We start from the raw sequence: 15,323 nt of genomic DNA, 5'->3' as shown, positions 1-15,323 counted from the left end.
CATTGTCTCAGTGATAACCTAACAACAGTCATAAATGCCCTTGCAAACACTGGGCTTGATTATTTTAATTCCTTCTTTGTTGGGCTGTCACTTGGGCTTCTCCATCATTTTTGCTTATTCCCAATTCAGTAGCACCATTAACTACAGTGTTTATATGATACTGCTATGTGGGTTTTTTTTTTACATTTGTCTGCCTCTCACGGACTAGGCCTGACTGCATTATAGGCCTGGTACTTGAACCTTGTACGGACATGTAACTGCAGTCGCATCCCACTTGCCATTTAAAGATCATGCCATCATATTTGAAGTCTACAGGCAATTGCACTTTCGCTGCAATAGTCTTGTGGTGTGAAACTTGCTCCCCTGCAAAATATTTCTCATTTCATCCCTTCCTGCTTCTAAATTTTAATTGTTTTGGTGCTTTTAATGTATTTTTAGAATGACTTCTCTTGGCCCTCTATTTATTACCTTCCCTTCCAAATCCTTTCTTTCTCTTTTTAAATTGGACTTCCTCATTTGTTGTATGTGTATGTGTTTTAAAAGGGTAATATCTTACAGCAATAGAAATCATAATATAGCCATGAGAGTGCTTCAGGGAGGAGCTATATGACTATTGTTATTTACTGCTGCCAAGGCCGGCTCTAGGCACCAGCAAAACAAGCAGGTGCTTGGGGCGGCACATTTCTAGGGGTGGCATTCCGGCGCCAGCCATGCCGCCCCTAGAAATGTGCCTCCGCTCCTCCTCCGCCTGCTCCCCTGAGTGCGCTGCCGCCGCTCCGTTTCTTCCCTCATCCCTCCCAGACTTGCAGCGTGCGAAACAGCTGTTTCACACGGCAAGCCTGGGAGGGAGGGAGGAGAAGCCGAGTGGCAGCGCACTGGGGGAGGCGGCGGTGGTGGAGCGGAGGTGAGCTGGAGCGGGGAGCGGTTCCACTCCCCCCCCCGTTACTGCCTATGCTCCCCCCACCCTCGCTCACCTCCACTCCACCTGCTCCCCTGAATGCGCTGCCTCTCCCTTGCCTGAGAGGGAGGGGGAGAAGCGGAGCGGCGGTGTGTTCGGGGAGCAGGCAGAGCTGAGGTGAGCTAGGGCCGGGGGTTGCGGGGGGGGAGCTGCAGGAAGCAATGGGGGGGAAATGCGGCACGCCCGGGGGAGGAGGCGGGGCCAGGGTTTTGGGGAAGGGGTTGGGAAGGGGCGGAGTTGGGGGGCCGGGGTGGGGAGACAAAAAAACAGGGGCGGCCAAAAATTTTTTTGCTTGGGTTGGCAAAAATCCTAGAACTGGCCCTGACTCTTGCTCATGGTGTTCATAGTTTTCATGCTTTGTACTGTTTCTCAACTGCCTTTTCTGTGCCCATTCTATGTTGTTTCCCTTTTCTTTTCTTCTGTTCTCTCTCTTCATGCTTGTGTTCTTGTATTGCTCTCGTCTGATGCTCTGCTTTGCTTTTATGTGCTGGCAGCAGAGTGCAATTACAGTAGTCCTGCTCCCTGAAGCAATTCAGATAACAGGATTATTGCAAATTCAACATTGCTGCCAGCAAACTAAAAGGCAGGAGAGAGCTGTAAAAAAATCAGGAAGTTTTAAATTTCTTGCATCAATTGTGAGTACATGAAAATAAGCCTGAAATCAGAGAGCTTGAGATTCATTCTCAAGCATTGACAATCTTGCTTTTCATACTGATGACATTACTATTTCTTCAAAGAGGAGCTGCATGTTACATTTAGGTGCATCATTTCATTTTTATAGTACCACTTTACAATATCATCAGAAATTCCAAAATGACAGATTATACCAAGATTTTCATACTTTCTAACCCTGCTGTTGTAGATTTGGTGACCCAATTTTAGAGACCTTCTGCACTGTATAAAACTGCTAGATCACTTAAGTGTTTTGCAAAAAGAAAAGGAGTACTTGTGGCACCTTAGAGACTAACAAATTTATTTGAGCATAAGCTTTTGTGAGCTACAGCTCACTTCATCGGATGCATTTTGTAAATTTGTCTCAACTAGCTGTAATCAGCATGTCCTAAAGAGAACCTTGCACTTTAATTCTTCCTGACACAACAAGTCTCAAACTAGGAGAGCCAAAGGTCAAGTTTTTAATTGGCGGGGGAGGCCAAAAATTGAATTCATATACCCACTGGAAAATCATATCAGAAGAATTTAACTGTCTTAGTGTAAAGTTAGAGAACTGACTACTTTGTTGGCATTGGACTCTAGTGATGCAGGCTAATGTAACCCTTACAACATTTTTAAAGGATTTGTCTTACTATGCATGCATGACAAAACAAAAGTAATAAACTTCTGTCATGGTAGAGTAAAAATTGCTTGTTTCCAGTTTTGCAAGAGTTTACCAGCTCTAATTCAGAGATTTAGGATTTCATTATAGGGTCTGTCCTGTTTCCTTTCAGATTTCTTAATCAATTTTGGCTCCAGACCATCAGTTCCAGTTAGCAGTACTTCATTTAATTATAGCCCTACACAGTACCTCATTTAATTATAGTTCCATACCTAGTGATGATATAGTTAAGAATCGGTCAAATTTGCAATTGTAAAGTCCTATTTTCAATTTTTTCTGCTTTTTTGTGCCTACATAACTTGAAAATTAAACTGTTTCTTAAAATAAAGCTTTGCAGGCTTTTAGTTCCTAATATGCACTATTCACATTTGTTATATGGCCCCTATTGCCATAATATCAATGTCATGAATGTCATGAATTTATCCTCCTAGCACCCCTGTGCAGTAGGCAGTAAGAAGCGTTTACTGGTTTACCCATTTAAAATGCTGTCTAAACACTAATTAAATCGTAGAACCCTGTTCTACAGATAGGAAAGTATTAATATCCTTATTTAACAGAGAGAGAAACTGAGTCACAGAGAGGCTAAGTGATTTGCTCAACACTTCACAGCAGTTAGTGGTAGAGCTGGGATTAAAGCTCACAGGTTCGTGACTTTCACTGTGATGATGAACCCCCAAACCACATACAAATTCATTTTTCCTCATGTTCCTCATGTCATTGTGACTTGTATTGCATGGCATCAGGACTATCCCTCTCCCAAACACTGCCCCTCCAATGAGCCAATTGTTTCCCCCCAAAAAACACATTCATACAAGTACTATTCCCCTTCTTCCACTGCGCCATGCAAGTCCATAATGTGAGCACACAACACATCCCCTAGTTCTGCTGCCCAGGTACAACCAGCTCCCACAGTGGTAGCTGCATTTTCTGGCTGAGGGTACCAGTTCAGCATCCCCTTGCTGTCATAGGTCCATTCAGGGGGAAATGGCACACCTCTGGCTTCACAAAGGCTGTGAAGAGCACTGCAAGCCAGAGTAATTTGGACAGCATTGTGGCATTCCCCAGGGTACAATCTGGACTGTTGAACAACTGTGTGCCCTTAATTATCTAGCCTAGGGTGCCTTTTACACTGCTTTGCTGTCAGAACATCCACTACTGGCCTGCTTACAGCCTTTAGCATGTAAAACACAGTTAAACACAAACACTCTGACCAGTCACTCATGAATTACATACAGGGTGACACCCACATGTTCTTAGCCCCAGTCTTGACACCAGAAATGTGAATCTTGTACTGCACAGTACCCTCCTGGACAATACAAACTCATGGTAAATCTGTCATTTCAGCAAAGGAAAATGATATATGCACCAGCCTTGTTATCACAGATGGAGTTTCCCACACACTCTAATCCAAACTCAGTGGTTAAGATAAAGCAATAAGATAAGTATACCTACAGAGAGATAGATTTTAAGTGATTACAAGTGATAATGCTTAGAAGTCAGGGTTGGTTACTAAAGAAAATAAAAGAGTAATACAGAAACTAATATCTAACTTAACAAGCTAAGTGAATTTAGAAGCAAAGGTTTTGTCTCAATATACACAGTTATAAATTTCACAGCCTGCATCTCCTTTCAGCCTGGGACCACTTCCTCCTTATTTCAGTTGATTGAGAATCATTGATGTCATGAGCAGAGATATGGGAGGAGGAGAGGTGAGGTGGAGGCCATTGTCTCTCATTCTTATACCCTCTCTCCTCTTTGAGGATTACCCCCCACTGAGGTGCAGACAAACAGTGTCTTGTTATCTGAGGTTTGAACGGTCTCTGAGATTAAATGTAAATTTCTTGTTTACACCTTTCCAGTGCTGAAGAATGGCTGCGTAAGTCGATGATTGCTCTTTAACACCTGGCTGTGGTGCCAGTTAGTCTTTGTCTCTGAAAAATTGGTTTGGACCTGCTTGTCTGGCCCTTGGAGCATGTTAACAATGATATACGTAGAATATTATATCTTCCTATACAATGTTGATATGCACATTTTACAAGGACAATAAAACTCAGCAGAGTATGACTTTTCAAATGATACTTCACAAGACATACTTTGTACAAAATTTATCATAGTCTTGTAAAAGTGGTGACCATAATAGTATAGACTGTCACAAGCATTAATTGCACTGGCATCCAAAATGGGTTTTGGTAAACACCTCCAATGTGATATTAATGTGCCAAAAGCACATACAACAACCATTCTGCACTTGCTGAGAGTGTAATTAAGCCTTTTTTCATCAGGGCCTCTGAAATCAGGGTACAGTTTCGGAAGCCAAGGCAAAAGAGGGTACACGGGGTCCCCCAAAATAACAGTGGTAACAGTAACATTGTTTATGTCAATGTCATTTGGTGGCACTGGTATCCCAGTCTGTCCATGAATGTAGATTCCTGAGTGATGAAAAAGTCTGGCATTGTGAAATTTTCCTGTACAGCCCACATTGACACTCATAAATCTGCCTCTGTGGTCCACTAGTGCTTGCATAACAATGGAGTAGTACCCTTTGTGGTTTATGTACTTATGTGCTCCTTGAGGAGGCAAACTATGGGCACATGAATCCCATCAATACCACTACCAAAGTTAGCAAACCCCATTCTTTCAAAGCCAGCAATTACCTCTGGAATATCTTTAATGCCCACCACCTTGGGGTAAACCACACACCTGATTGCTTCAGTTATCTCTGCCACCACTTTATCGATAATTGACTTTCCAACCCCAAACTGGTTGGCAATGGACCTGTAGCAGGCTAGCCAGCTTCCAGACAGTTATAGAAACCTACTTCTGTACTGGCCAGGCTGACCTCACATGAGTTTCTTTTGGAGGGTGGAGGCAAGCTGTTCACAAAGCTTTTTTTTTTTTTTTTACAAGTCATATAATATTGAAACTTTACTCTAGGGTACAATATATATTGTGGAAATATTGGTGGTAGAAAGAGCCTTCTGTATTAGATAAGTGTTAAAGCTGACTCCTTGTTTATTATGGTAAGACTTTTTGTAACACAATGTACTTTTTTGGCTGTTGATCAAATTAAAATAACTCTGATTGATACAAATTGTTTCTCAAGTGTGCAGAGCCAAAGAGATGGAAAGCATATGATGGAAAAATGACTGAAATGGATACACAGTTTACACTACGTGCTAGAGAACTGCTTGAGATCTACCGCAGCATTAGTATGAAAGACCTCCCAAAAGATGAGAGGCTGGATGTGCTGTTAACACTCAAACATACAGTGAAGGTACATTTTGGTCTTCCGCTTAAGTTTAACTTTTGGTTATACATTCCATACCTAGAGCCATAGTCATTTAATTGGTGTGGACACATCAGCAAGTTTTCTCTTGGCAAACAGTTGTGAGGATGTGGTGGCATGAATGTGGTGTGCTAACCAGTGCTATTTGTTAAATTAGGAAAGGTCAATTTAATATACATTCAAGTTTCAGTATCACTTTGTATGATAAGTATTCATTTCTTAAGGTAATTTTAAAGTTATAACCCTCCACTGTGATGTTAAATTTGTGTTAAATTTTAATACAGTTTTATTATGAAGTTTAATAATTACAGTAATTGGATAAAACTGGGAGAGATACTTTTAATGTCATTTATTTTCATTCATTTTTTATGCTGCAGTATTCGAAATACCTTTTCAGAAACTTGGTTATGAAATGTCTCTTAGTTTGGATTGTAATTTTTCTGTCTCACAAACTTTGATTTCCTCTCCCTTTTTAGTGGAGAAAAAATTAACAGGATTTTTTTTTTTTAAATTTCCTTGTTTGAACATCATGAAGGCACTCAGGTACCTTGGTGATGGTACTTGCACCTAAATAGAATAGAAGAGCCTGATCCTTATCTTATCGAAGCCAAAGTGAGGATTTTGCCTTGGCTTTGATGGAATCAGAATTGGGTCCAAAGTCAGAACAGCTCTAGAAATAGTGCTCGTTAATCAACTGCAGGAGCTTATAGTTTTTGGTTTTTGTTGTTTTCACAATAATAATGATCCAGATCAAATCCTGCATTCTGGGAAAACTGGAATTGCTATAGAATCAGGATTTTTATTGGAGGAAAGAAGGCTGAATTTAAGCGGCATCATTCACCTGTTACCATCCATTTCCCTTTCTGTGTTTTTGAGATAGAGGTAGAGGAAGGTCGGTAGCATCAGAAGAGAACATTTTTCTACTGTATAATTCTCTGTCAAACCTGCAGGGATTTCACCACAGAATATTATGCTGATTTTGTTGGTGTTATATATAACACACACACACACATAGCTATATATGTATATATATATTTATCAGCAACGTCCGTGTTGTAACTTTATTTTGTTTGTGTAGGAACACGAGTGTAAACTCACCCATGAAATAGTGGAATTAATTGACAGAGAGGCTGATCTTATGATGCGAGGTGTGAAAGAATGCAATCTAGAAGGACTCAGAAAAAGAATATGCACATTATTTCTTCAGTATATTAAAACTCCAATCTTTAACCCTGAGGTTACTAGAGTACTTAAGGTATTTCTCCTTTCTATTATGATTCTGATATTTGTCTATGGTAGAGCTCACTATATGCTCAGTGTTTACAGGCAGAGAAGCAAAAATAGTCTTTCTACCAAGGAACTCGCAGTTTTAAGGATGGGCCGTCAGGCACAAGGTAACGGGAGAGAGGAAATGGGAAACATCATATGTTTTTTTCTTTTTATTAATATAAGATTGGCCATAGGTAGAACTGCAGGAGTGGGTTTTCAAGAGGAACTAAAATGTGGAAATGGTAGAAGCCTCACAGATGAGCTCAGGAAGGTATACTGCATGTATGGAAGATGACATGGAGGTGGGTTTTTTTTGAGACTCTAACCAATGGGTGCTCCGTGTGGGAGCATTGGCAGAGCACAAGAGCTGTAGGGAGTGAAGTAAGGTAAGCTTAGGTAAGTAGGAAGCAGCAGAATTATGTAGAATTTTGAAGGTGGTGACAAGACACTTACAATTGATGCAATATCAAATGGGGAACTAGTAGAGAGATTCAGAGAGAGAGACTTGATCAAAATGTTTAGCAGGAAGATGACTTTCACTGCAGCATTTTGTTTGACTGGAGGGGGAAAATGAGAGTTTTAGGGAGGCCAAAGAAGGAAAAGACTGCAGTAGTCAACGTGGGATATAATGAAAGCCTGACCAAGAGACTTAGTTGCTGTATGCTTCTATAATAGTATTCTCAAAAACTGTATATTGTACAAAATTTAAAGATGTTTGATAAGGCTTATGACCGCATAAATATATGTACAAATTACTATACTTACCATGCCATTAGAGACTATACTGATTCAGTGAAACAACTGATTCATTAAACAATAAGATGTAGTCTAAGATCCTTATCTTCCGGGCTCCTTGGTAAATAGGATGTAGTGGAGCAAAGTTGCAGAAATACCATAGTTGGATGCACAAATGGGGAAAGTGCCTATACTGGATAGTTTCAACACAACAAAGCCACATCCACCCCCTCTTAAAACTGTATGACCCATGATTCTCTCATGAAAAGGGGCCACAGCTATGGAGTGGTGAAGAAGCTAGTGAACAATCAATCTAAGCAACCTGCTCCACTTCCCACTTAGACTAAAGTCTGGATAAAAAGCTTCAACCGTTTGACACAGATGCTTTGCTGAGCTTGGCTTCTCCTAGGTGGGTCCTGGATGGCCCCAGGATTCATTAAGCTCAGTTTGCCTTGAGGGGGGTATGATGCTTCACTGGGTCTGGCGTGCTCACCTTCCCCTGGGTGGGGATCAGGTTGCTGCCTATACAGTTGCTCCTCCTGTGCTTCTAGGGTGGTATTGCTGCTGCTTCTGCTCTTTACATCTACTTTCTGCCTTCTTGCAGGCATATCGGCAGACTTCTTTTACTCAGAAACCAACAGGAGCTAGTTGAGTCCCCCATCCCTTGGGGATTTGTTGGCATCCAGGTAGGGGGACCCAGTAAGCTGTGACTGGGTATCAGTAACCAGCATGTAGAGGCTATGCAGCAGCAGATAGTAGGGACAGGGGACCTGGAGGCAGTAACTTTGTGGTAGTCGGGGTAGACGGCAGCTCAGTCATAGCCAAGATTTGTGGGGGTGAGATCTGTCTCTTCTGAGGAATCAGGTTATCTGCAGGTGGGTTAAACATTACAGATGTAGTTATGTTTGTATTTGGTGCCACAAGCCTTCTAATTGGCCTGTGCTACAGACAACATCACAAACAAGATGGCTGCTAAATGGCATCCAGGCGGAGGAGACAAGCAGAGGAGCACATTCAAAATGACAGTTGGCCAAACATGGGGACTGACTTGCCAAGCTGATGAAAGTAGCCCAGTTAGAGATCTGGGCCTGGCCCCTGTCCACACCATTTCCCCACTGGTCCTGCAGAGCATGGTGAGAGTGAAGAAGCACATATGACATCTTTATTTTCTTCTTTGAGTGCTTGCTCATGTCGATTCCATTTTAGGTGCGTGCCTGTCCACGTGCACAGTCGTCTGAGATTTTTGCCATAGCGGTATCTGTAGGGTTGGCAGTGATGCCCTCTGGAGTGCTGTGCTCATGCATATCAGGATATTAGGCGCCGCCGGCCCTACACCCTCTCAGTTCCTTCTTACCATCCGTGACGGTTGGTTGGAGTGCCTTATCTTATATAGAACGTTATCAGTTCTTAACAGCCCATTGTCTATCTTCTTTGTATATAGTGCTTAGGTACGTATTTAGTCATTTAGTTAAGTGTTGGTTGTTAGTTTAGAATCCCAGCATGCCCTGTTCCCCAGGCTTCAAAGCATGTTCGTCATGCAACAGGCCAATGCCTGTTAGTGATCCCCACAGCAGCTGTTTGACGTGCTTGGGGGAATCCCATATAAAGAACAAGTGCAGAATTTGCAAGAACTTTTGTCCCTGAACCCAAAAGGAGTGGGATATCCGCTTGAAGGCCCTCCTTTTGGAGGCTGCACTTCATCCGGCATCGAAGCTCCTGATCAGACTCCGCTCCTTGCACCTCATATCAGTGCAGAGCCCCCCACTAGCAACGGGCTCTGCCTGGCACTGTTCTTCCTCGCCAGTGCCCAAAAAGGGGCAAAAGAAAAGAGGCTCCCCAGCGCCATCAAAGGAGGGCACAGGGGCTCTTGGCAAAGGACCTAGTTCAGGCCGCGCGCTCACCCCGGAGCTATAGGGGTACCACTACAGTCAGACACCCTAGCCCAACCAGGGATCTGCCTGTGACTCCTGGGAGCGACAGGGGACCCCAGCTGCCACTGGCACCTTCAATGCCCGAAGCTGCCCAGGTGGCCAAAGACCTCATGGGCCTGCCGGTACCGCAGACTCCACTCCAAGAGCTAAGGCCCTGCAATGTAATCCAAGGGCAAGCCAGCCATGGGACCTCCCCCAAGAGAGTGGTGGATCGCCATCGATCCCTGGATCGTAGGCCTACATCCCTGTCCCCGCAACCTAGGACTCTGGTCCTGCAACCTCTGTCTCTGGCCAGAAGACCCAGGTCTCCAGCACCACGCTCTCCTTCCACGAGGCATGGAACACAAGAATCGAGGCACTGATCGCTGTATTCTTGGTACTGGCCAACCTCTTGCCAGAGATTTCCCAGGCGCAGGTCTCTATCGCCTAGACGATCTCCCAGGCATCAGTCCCCACCGGCGCGGGACCACTCGCTGTCGCAGCATTGGTCTCCGCCGCCCCAGTACCGCTCGACAGACAGATGCTGATCTCCACCTTCTAGGCATCGGTCTCTGCCAAGAGTCAGATGGCAGACACAAGCTTCCACAGACCCATCTTGGTCACCGGAAGGGGAATGGTCCAAGTTGGAACTGGAGTTCAGCCCCTGGCCAAGAAGGCATGGATCCCCATCAACCCTGGAAACTGGCACAACATCAGTGGCAGCAGCATGGCAGCAGGGCCAATGGTCTGCTTAATGGCCTTGTTTGGAACCCTTGGGGCATGCCGATGATGCCAGTTCCATATTCCCACCACTCCTTCCTGGCATCCTCGGACAAACCATCCCTGGCACCACTGACACCAGGTTCGAAGCACAGTGCGGAGCCTGAAACGAGGGCAACACAGCAAGATGCCTAGACAGCCCTCCCCAGAAGGGGAAGGGGAATCCACCTGTCCCTCTGCGATGCCCTCGTTGTCTTCCTCACCGGACAAAGCGGTGGCAGCCTTACCCAGACTGATAATCTGACCGACTATTTTAAAGAGCACCTGGCTCTCCTTAAAAGGGTGGCTGCCAACCTAAACCTGGAAATTGAGGAGTTGGAGGAGCCTCTTCCACTACCCTGGCCCGCATCATGCTACCAGTCCACCCAGGGGTCCTCAAGATTGCTAAGGCGTTATGTCAGACCCCCTCTTCCACTCCGCCCACTTCCAAAGAAGCGAAAAAGATGTATTATGTCCTCACAAAGGGGTTTGAATACCTCTATACGCACCCACCAGCTGGGTCACTGGTTGTGTCCGCAGTTAATGGGAGGGACAGGCAGGGTCAGACGAGCGGCACACCAAAGAAAAAAGACGCCAAGAGACTGGATCTTTTTGACAGAAAGATTTATTCGACAGCCAGCCTGCAATTTTGCGTATCTAATCATCAGGCCCTGTTGGGCAGGTACAATTTTAAGACTATGAGGCTCCCTTGGCAAGTTCAAGGAGGCCCTGCAATAGGACCACGCGCAGGAGTTTGTCACAATAGTGGAGGAGGATAAAGCAGTTGCAAGAGGCCTCCAGGATGGTCTGGGATGCTACAGACTCGGTGGCCAGGGTTGTGGCCCCGCAGTGGTGATGAGGTGCAACTCTTGGCTGCACTCCTCAGGTTTATCCCAGAAGATGCAGTCTGCTATTCAGGACCTCCCATTTGAGGGAGCAGGGCTCTTCTTTGAGCTCACAGATGCAAGGCTGCACAGCCTTAAAGAGTCCTGTCCCACCCTACACTTTCTGGGTCTCCACACTCCACAGCAGGCTAGAAAGCAGTTCGAGCCTCCTCCACCTCCACCTTCTCTTTCTCTTCCTCCTCCTCCTCCTACATCCTGGTGGCCTTCATGACATGGCACCTATAGGAAAAAGGACAGAGACAAGGGATTTAAGCGACGCTGCCCCTCGTCCTCCCATTTGCCTCTCAACTGGGCCCTTTGAGACACCAGAGAGGCCAGACACAGTCATTCTGAGGGTGCGCTTAAGAACAGCACCCCAGTCAGATTCCAGGATCCACCCTCCTATTTTTTCCTTAATCACCTGCACCCCTTCTGGTGATCTTGTTCACAAGTAACCTTGGACCGTTAGGTGCTCGACATAATATCTTCGGGTTACACCCTACAGTTCCTGGCCGCCCCTCCCTCCGTCCCTCTTCAGGGACCCTTCTCATGAGCAACTCCTATGTCTGGGGGCAGTAGAAGAGGTCCCTCGGGAAATGAGGGGGAAAGGGTTCTACTCCCAGTATTTCCTAGTCCTGAAAGCGAAAGGGGGCCTGCAACCTATCCTAGATCAGCGACGCCTCAATAAGCATCTCAGAAAGTTGAAGTTCCACATGGTCTCCCTGGCCTCCATAATTCCCTCCCTGGATCCAGGAGATTGGTACGCCACCATCAGCTTGAAGGATGCTTATTTCCATATCTCCATTTTTCAATTACACAGGCTGTTCTTCCATTTTGCACTTGGCCAGTGCCATTTCCAATTCACGGCACCGCCCTTTGGTCTCTCATCAGCCCCGATACTGTTTACAAAGTGCATGGCGCCAGTGGCCGCTTACTTGAGGCGTTGGGATGTCCAGTTTTATCTGTACCTTGACAAATGGCTCATCAAGGGCTGTTCCCGGGATGAGGTGCGATGTCATCTCAGTGTAGTTCACTCCACCTGTCATAATCTAGGTCTGTTAATAAACGAGGAAAAATCAACTTTAATTCCGGTGCAGCGCAATAGAGTTCATTGGGGCAGTCCTCGACTCCACTCAGGCCAGAGCCTTCCTCCCCAAGGCCTGATTCTGAGCCATGACAGACTTAATCTCTTACATGTGAGCCCACCCTCTCACCACCAGGTTGTTGGGCTACATGGCAGCCGGCATGCTTGGCTTCATCTTAGACCTCTACAGGCCTGGCTGGCATCGATCTACATCCCCAACAGACACAACATAGACTGCGTACTCAGGGAACTGGACCTGCATCCTGTTGTCCCTCACATGGTGGCTGCATCTTGTGTCGGTGTTGGAGGGAGTCCCCTTTGCGGCCCCATCTCCGTCGGTGACCTTGGTCTCTGATGCCTCGGACCTGGGGTGAGGGGCCCATCTGGGTGATCTCAGTACGCAAGGACGTTGGTCGAGTCATGATCGCCTCCTCCACATACACATCAGAAAGCTCAGAACAGTTCTCTTGGCCTGCCAGGCTTTCCTGCCTCATCTGAGCGGCAGGGTGGTTCAGATCCTGACAGACATCACCGCCTCAATGTTCTATATCAACAAACAAGGCAGAGCCCGCTCATCAGCCCTTTGCCAAGAAGCTCTCTAGCTATTGGACTTCTGTGTTCACATGTCATTCATCTCATAGCTGCACATCTCCCTGGGGCCAGGAACATGCTAGCAGATCACCTCAGCAGGACCTTCTCATCTCCCCACAAATGGTCTCTATGAGAAGTTCCCCCCAGGGTGCGACTTGTAACTGGAGTACCACTGAACCCACCGACCACTAGCCTGGGCTCCCACTTACCCTGTAATGCTGTGACAAGCTACAGACACACTCCCGGTCTCACACTTTCACCAGCTAGCCACAAGTTATGATTTCCACACACTGGTTTTAGACAAAACAAAAACAAGTTTATTAACTGCAAAAGATAGATTTTAAGTGATTATAAGGCATAGCAAATAGACCAAAGCAGATTACCTAGCAAGTAAACAAAAATGCAATCTAAGCTTAATCTACTAAAGAGACTGGATATGAGTACCAAACGCTCACCCTAATTGTTGTTTTAGGCAGTTTGCAAAGATTCTTGAGGGGCCAGCTGCACTTGCTTGTAGCTTAAAAACCCCAGGCATTCCTTTCACAGGCTAGAAATTCCTCTAGCCTGGGTCCAACCCTTTTCCCCTAGTCCAGTCCTTGTACCCCAGGTGTTTCCAAGAATCGATTTGGGTGGGGAGTCAGTGAAGAACCATAATGATGTCACTCCCCTGGCTTAAATAGCTTTTGCATATGGTGGGAATCCTTTGTCTCCAAGCTTGGTTCTCATGTCTGGTCAGTGGAAAAACAGTTGTATTTCAAGATGGAGTCCAGTACCAGGTGACTTGGTCACATGTCCCTGTAGGGTTACAGCAGCCATGACTCGGAGGCTATTTGCAGCAGCCTCAGGAAGGCTTCCTGGTGGGAGATTAGCTTCTTCTAACACCTGTTGTTCTTCCTAGTGGCCCTTCCCAGCCAGCCATTTAGACTGATTGCATTCTGCCCAGTGGACGTTCCCCAGGTGTAAACACGTTTGTAATAGATGCATAGACAGTATTCCTAACTTCAGATACCAAAATGATACATGCATACAAATAGGATAATCGTATTCAGTAAATTATAACCTTTTCAATGATATCTCACATGACCTATGTTGCATAAAGTACATCATAGTTATTCCATAACCGTATCACAATAATATCTCTGTGAAGAATATGGTGCGTAGTGTCACAATCTCTTTTTCCGGAGATGGTCAGCATCATCTTCCAGAGATGGGGGACTCCTCATGTGGACTTGCTTATGTCCAGGCAGAACAGAAAGTGCCATGTTGATTTGGGGGATCAACAGAGGTTCCGTGTCAGATGCCTTTCTGCTCCTGTGGTCGGGGGCCCTCATGTATGCCTTCCCTCCAGTATCATTAATCCACTGAGTCCTCATGAAAATCAAGAGGACAGGACAAAGGTTATCCTCATAGAGCCAGCATAGCCATGCCAGCACTGGTTCTGCACGCTGCTGGACATCTTGGTGGCCGCCCTGTTACAGCTGCCACTCTGGCAGGACCTGCTGTCCCAAAACCATGGCAGTCTTCTGCACCCAAACATGGCAGTGTTACATCTGATGGCTTGGCTGATGCATGGTTGAATGTGGAGGAACATGAATGTTTGGCCCATGTCCAAGAAGTCCCATTGGGCAGCAGAAAGCTCTCTATCGGCGTGACCCACATGGCCAAATGGAAGCGGTTTACATGCTGGACCTCAGACCAAGGTGTTCAGCACAAGCAGGCCTTGCTGCAGTTGATCCTGGATTACCTTCTGCATCTCAAGCTCTGGGGTCTGTCTCTTTCATCTATTAAGGTCCACTTGGCTGCCATTTCAGCCTTCCATCCTCCACTCCAGGGCAGGTCAGTTTTCGCTCAGGACATAACAGTCAGGTTTCTAAAGGGCCTGGAGTGACTTTACTCCCAAGTCCAGGACCCTGTTACTCCTTGGGACCTGAATCTTGTGGGGTCGCAGCTCATGGGTCCCCCTTTCGAGCCTCTTGCTTCCTGCTCCCTTCTCCCCCGCTCCTGGAAGGTTTCATTCCTGGTCGCAATAACATCTGCCCGCAGGGTTTCTGAGATTACTCTTACCTCTGAGCCGTCCTATACGGCATTCTACAAGGACAAAATTCAGTTGTGTCTGCACCCGGCTTTCCTGCCCAAGGTGGTTTCACCGTTTCATATGGGCCAGGACATATATTTACCTTTCTTCTTTCCAAAACCTCATAAGTCGGAGGAGGAGCACAGATTGCACTCTGTGGACGTCAGGAGGGTGCTAGCCTTCTACATCGAAAGGACCAAGCCGTTTCGTAAATCAAGGCAGGTGCCAATCCAGGATATCTGCAGGGCCACTTCCTGGTCTTCCGTCCACACATTTATGTCTCATTGCACATTTACCCAGCAGGCCTGAGATGATGCTGGCTTCAGTATAACAATATTGCAAGCCGAATGATCATGAACTCCAAGCCCACTTCCGGGGATACTGCTTGTGAGTCATCTAGAATAGAATCGACATGAGCAAGCACTTGAAGAAAACAAAAC

The 15,323-nt window shown here is 45.9% G+C and overlaps 1 protein-coding gene across 2 annotated transcripts in view; it reads left to right on the top strand.

Annotated features, from left to right (window-relative positions):
• IQUB (IQ motif and ubiquitin domain containing) overlaps positions 1-15,323 on the top strand; it is a 53,847-nt gene that overhangs the window by 26,057 nt on the left and 12,467 nt on the right. For both annotated transcript variants that reach the window (XM_037888984.2, XM_037888983.2), the window contains exons 9-10: positions 5,395-5,565; positions 6,656-6,832. In XM_037888984.2, the coding sequence (XP_037744912.1) occupies positions 5,395-5,565; positions 6,656-6,832 (348 nt within the window). The remainder of the gene's footprint in view (positions 1-5,394; positions 5,566-6,655; positions 6,833-15,323) is intronic.

Source organism: Chelonia mydas, chromosome 1 (genome assembly GCF_015237465.2).
Source record: "Chelonia mydas isolate rCheMyd1 chromosome 1, rCheMyd1.pri.v2, whole genome shotgun sequence".
Classification (NCBI taxonomy): Eukaryota; Metazoa; Chordata; order Testudines; family Cheloniidae; genus Chelonia; species Chelonia mydas.
The sequence above is the reverse complement of the archived record's forward strand: the minus strand, read 5'-3'. Positions and strand labels throughout refer to the sequence as shown.